Below are 5,118 nucleotides of genomic sequence, written 5' to 3'. Positions count from 1 at the left end.
GAAGGTATACAGGACAATGGTCTGACTGAAATGATTATCACAATTAAGTTTAGTGAACATCTGTCATCTCATACAGATACAAAATTAAAGAAATAGAAAAAAACTTTTTGCCCTTGTGATGAGACTCAGCATTTACTCTGAACAGTTTTACATATAACACACAGCAGTGTTCATTATAGTTACCGTGTTGTACATTAACATCCCTAGTACTTATTTATCTTTTAACTGCAAGTTAGCACGTTTTTACTACCTTCTTCCGATTCTTCCCCCACCCCAAACACACTGTGCCTCTGGTAACCAAAAATCTGATCTCTTTGTCTGCGGCTTTGTTTGTCTGTTTCTGAAGTACAGTTGACCTACAACTCTCTGTTAGCACAACACAGCGATTTGGAATTTCTGTACCTTTCGAAATGAGCATCAAGATAAGCCTATTTACCTTCTGTCACCATACAAAGATATTGTGTAACGACTGACTATTTCCATGACTCATTTATTTTGTAACTGGAAGTCTGTACCTCTTAAATCTCCCTCACCTATTTCTCTCCTCCTCCTATCTCCCTCCCCCCCCGGCACCCACCTGCTTGTACTCGGTTATCTATGACTCTTAGTTTCTGCTTAGTTATGTTTGCATTTGTTTTGTTGTTTAGGTTCCATGTAAAAGTTAAATCATACAGTGTTTGTCTTTTTCTGCTTGATTTGACTCACTTTAGCATAACAGCCTCTAGGTCGGTCCATACTGTCACAAATGGCAAGGCGTCATTCTTCTTTATGGCTGAGTGTGGGGGTATCACATCTTCTTCATGCATTCATCTATTGATGGGCGCTGTGGTTGCATCCTTATCATGGTTATTGTAAATAATGAATATCTTTTGCCATCCCCTTTCAGTCTGTGTGTCTTTTAGATCTGAAGTGAGTCTATTACAGGCAACATATTTATGAGTCTTTTTTTGTTTCCATTCACCCACTCTATGTCTTTTGATTGGAACATGTAGTCCATTTACATAAAGTAACTATTGCTAGGAACATATTTATTGTCATTTTAAAAACTGTATTGGGTTGTTTTTGTAGTTCTTTTTTGTTCCTCTCTTCTTTTGTTCTCTTCCCTTGTGATCTGATGACTATCTTTAGTGTTATGTTTGGATTCCTTTCTCTTTTTGTGTTTGTATCTATTACAGATTTTTGGTTTTTATAAATCTATAATATATTCATTTATAATAAATTGTTTTTATAAATCTATTTTTGGTTCTATAAATCTATTATAGATTTTACCATGAGGTTTATATAACTATATACATAATTTTATGTATACACAGACAGGTTATTCAGTCACTAAATCATGTCTGACTCTTTGTGACTCCATGGACTGCAGCACACCAGGCTCCTCTGTTCTACACTATCTCTTGTAGTTTGCTTAAATTCATGTCCACTGAGTCAGTGACGCTATCTAACTATCTCATCCTCTGCTACCTCTGGAAGTATTAGACCACCTTACCTGTCTCCTGAGAAACCTGTATGTGTGTCAAGAAGCAGCAGTTAGAGCTGGACATGGAACAACTGACTGGTTCAAAATTGGGAAAGGAGTATGACAAGGCTGTATACTGTCACCCTGCTTATTTAACTTATATGCAGAGTACATCATGCGAAATGGGCTGGGTGAATCACAAGCTGGAATCAAGATTGTTGGGAGAAATATCAACAACCTCAGATATGAAGATGATATACCACTCTAATGACAGAAAGTGAAGAGGAACTAAAGAACCTCTTGATGAGCGTGAAAGAGGAGAATGAAAAAGCTGACTTGAAATTCAATGTTCAAAAAACTAAGATCATGGCATCTGTCCAACAGCAGACAGAAGTGGGAAAAATGGAAGCAGTGACAGATTTTATTTTCTTGGGCTCCAAAATCACTGTGGACAATGACTGCAGCCATGAAATTGAAAGACACTTGCTCCTTGGAAGAAAAGCTATGACAAACCTAGAGAACATATTAAAAAGCAGAGATATCACTTTGCTGACAAAGGTCCATATAGTCAACAGCTATGGCTTTTCCAGTAGTCATGTACAGATGTGAGAGTTGGACCATCAAGAAGGCTGACCACCAAAGAACTGATGCTTTCAAATTGTGGTGCTGGAGAAGACTCTTGAGAGTCCCTTGGCCTGCAAGGAGATCAAACCAGTCAATCCTAAAGGAAATCAACTCTGAATATTTATTGGAAGGACTGATGCTGAAGTTCCAATACTTTGGCAGTATTGGAGGAGCTGACTAATTGGAAAAGACTTTGGTGCCAGGAAAAATTGAAGGCCAAAGGAGAAGGGGGCAGCAGAAGATACATATACACACATGCACACAACCCTGAATGATCCATAGCCTGCCATATACCTTCTAACTTCCTCTTATAGATTGAATTCCCCCAAATTTCTGTTTTGAAGCCCTAACCTTCAGTACTTCAGAATATGACTATGTTTGGAGAGAGTGTCTTTAAAGAGGCAATTAGGTTAAAGGCCCTAATTACAGTGGGCCCTAATTCAATCTGACTGGTGTCTTATAAACAGTGGAGATTAGGACAGTCAGAGAGACACCAGGGATACGTACACACACGGAGTAAAAACCATGGTAGGGAACAGTGAGAAGCCAGCCGTCAGGAATCAAGGAGGGAAGCCTCAGAACAAACCAGCCCTGCCCACACCTGCATCTTGGACTTCCAGCCTCCAGAACTGTGATAAAGTAAATATCTGTTTAAGCTACCCAGTCTGTGATACTCTGTTACGGCAGCCCTAGCAGACTAGTACCTGTTCTGTCCTTTAAGACTTCTCTGTGTTATGGTTCAGTACCTTGATAAATTAACCTATGATAACGTTTCAATGGAGGTGATGTATGCACTCAGCTGCTCAGTCATGTCCAACTCTTTGTGATCTCCTGGACTGCAGCCCACAAGGCTCCTCTGTCCATAGAATTTTCCAGGCAAGAATACTGGAGTGGGCTGCCATTTCCTACTCCAGGGGACTTTCCCAACCCAGGCAATGAACTCGTGTCTTCTCTGTCTCCCGCACTGGCAGGCAGATTCTTTACCACTGCAGCACCTGGGAAGCCCCATGGAGGTGGTGGAGCCCCTCAAATTTCCCTCAATAATGTATCTAAACTTAAACATGAATCTTTAATGCATAACCCCTAAAAGAGACCGGCAGTGAGGTAATGTAGGTATTAGTTCAGCACACCTCTTGCCATCTTCCTGCTAATAATTGATTTTGCCTCTGGGAGCAGCTCCTCTTCTATTCCTTCATAGTCTCTTGATCCTGGCAATGGGGAGAGCTCTGTAACCTAGGCAGGTTCACTGAGAGAAGTTCCCTGACCACAGTGACTGTTCCAGAGATTGCACATGACCCAGGACAGGCCAATCAGAGACCTTCCCTAGGATTTTTCTAATTGCAGTGGCAAGGAAGTTATCCCCAAGCTGGTGGTGGCCATATCCTCTGCCATGAGGGGATGCCAGGGAAGCAGGAAAGGTGATGTGGGTGCCAGCACGGACTGGTCTCTCACATCCAATTGGCAGGATTTCTGAGCTGTCCTAACCCCTGTGGATCTCCCTTCAATTCTTTTACAAACTTAATAGCTTTCTAATAAGTCTCTCATTTAAAATGGTTTGAGCTGGTTCTGTCTTAGGTAAAGAAGAAGCATATGACTATATTTTGAGGTATAGTCAAATGATTACTTGGAACCTTTCAAGTTCACACCCAAGCCTGCTACTGTCCTCTTTCCTAGGAGGTAAGTTCCCCATCATTAGAGGTTTTCAAGCAGAGAAGGGATGTTCTTTGTGTAGGATGAATCAGAGGGAATTATTGCACTGGAGTTCAAAAGATTTAACTGGGTGGCAAGAATATTCCCAGTAAAATCATTGATCCTGCAGTGTACAGAGTCCTCCTCTTTTCTCTTGGAAAAAAAAAAAAAACAAAGTTGGAGGATCCACATTTCCTGATTTCAAAACTTACCACAAAGCTACAGTCATCAAAACAGTGTGGTCCCAGCATATGGATAGACATGTAGACCAATCAAATAGAATTGAGAGTCCTGGGAAAAAAAAAAAAAAAAGAATAAAGGGTCCTGAAAGAAACCCACACATTTTCAATAAGGGTGTCAAGAGTATTCAACAGGGAAAGAATCATCTCTTCAACAAATGATACTGAGAGAACTGGATATCCACATGTAAAAGAATGAAGTTGTACCTTTCCCTCACATCATATATAAAAGTTAACTGAAAATGTATCAAAGACATAAATTTAAGAGCTAAAACCATAAAAGTCTTAGAAGAAAATTAGGAGCAAATTTTCATAACCATGGATTAAGCAATAGTTTCTTAAATATGACACTAAAAGCATAAGCAACAGAAAAAATTAGATAAATTAAACTTCATCAAAATTTAAAACTTTTGTGCTTCGAAGGATACTATCAAGAAACTAAAAAGAGGCAGATACGTTCGTGGGGTTACTCCTTTCTGCCCGTGGACGCCGCCGAGAAAGCATCGTTGAAGTCTTCCCCGCCTCCACTGCCGTCATGTCTAAATCAGAGTCTCCCAAAGAGCCCGAACAGCTGCGGAAGCTCTTCTTCGGAGGATTGAGCTTTGAAACAACCGATGAGAGTCTGAGGAGCCATTTTGAGCAATGGGGAACGCTCACAGGCTGTGTGGTAATGAGGGATCCAAACACCAAGCGCTCCAGAGGCTTCGGGCTTGTCACATACGCCACGGTGGAGGAGGCGGATGCGGCCATGAATGCAAGGCCACACAAGGTGGACGGAAGAGTTGCGGAACCAAAGAGGGCCGTCTCAAGAGAAGATTCTCAAAGACCTGGTGCCCACTTAACTGTGAAAAAGATTTTTGTTGGTGGCATTAAAGAAGACACTGAAGAACATCACCTGAGAGATTATTTTGAACAGTATGGGAAAATTAAAGTAATTGAAATCATGACTGACCGAGGCAGTGGCAAAAAGAGAGGCTTTGATTTTGTAACCTTTGATGACCATGACTCCGTAGACAAGATTGTCATTCAGAAATACCACACTGTGAATGGCCACAACTGTGAAGTGAGAAAAGCCCTGTCTAAGCAAGAGATGGCTAGTGCTTC

The 5,118-nt window shown here is 41.0% G+C and overlaps 1 protein-coding gene across 1 annotated transcript in view; it reads left to right on the top strand.

Moving 5' to 3' along the window:
• Window positions 1-4,471: 4,471 nt before the first annotated feature.
• Window positions 4,472-5,118, top strand: part of LOC104995018 (putative heterogeneous nuclear ribonucleoprotein A1-like 3) — a 15,148-nt gene continuing 14,501 nt past the window's right edge. The window contains exon 1 of the mRNA XM_010848734.1: window positions 4,472-5,113. Within this exon, the coding sequence (XP_010847036.1) occupies window positions 4,550-5,113 (564 nt within the window). The 5' untranslated portion in view covers window positions 4,472-4,549. The remainder of the gene's footprint in view (window positions 5,114-5,118) is intronic.

Source organism: Bison bison, unplaced genomic scaffold, assembly GCF_000754665.1.
Source record: "Bison bison bison isolate TAMUID 2011002044 unplaced genomic scaffold, Bison_UMD1.0 scf7180017864270, whole genome shotgun sequence".
In the NCBI taxonomy this organism is placed as follows: Eukaryota; Metazoa; Chordata; class Mammalia; order Artiodactyla; family Bovidae; genus Bison; species Bison bison.
This window is presented reverse-complemented; position numbering and strand designations above follow the sequence as displayed.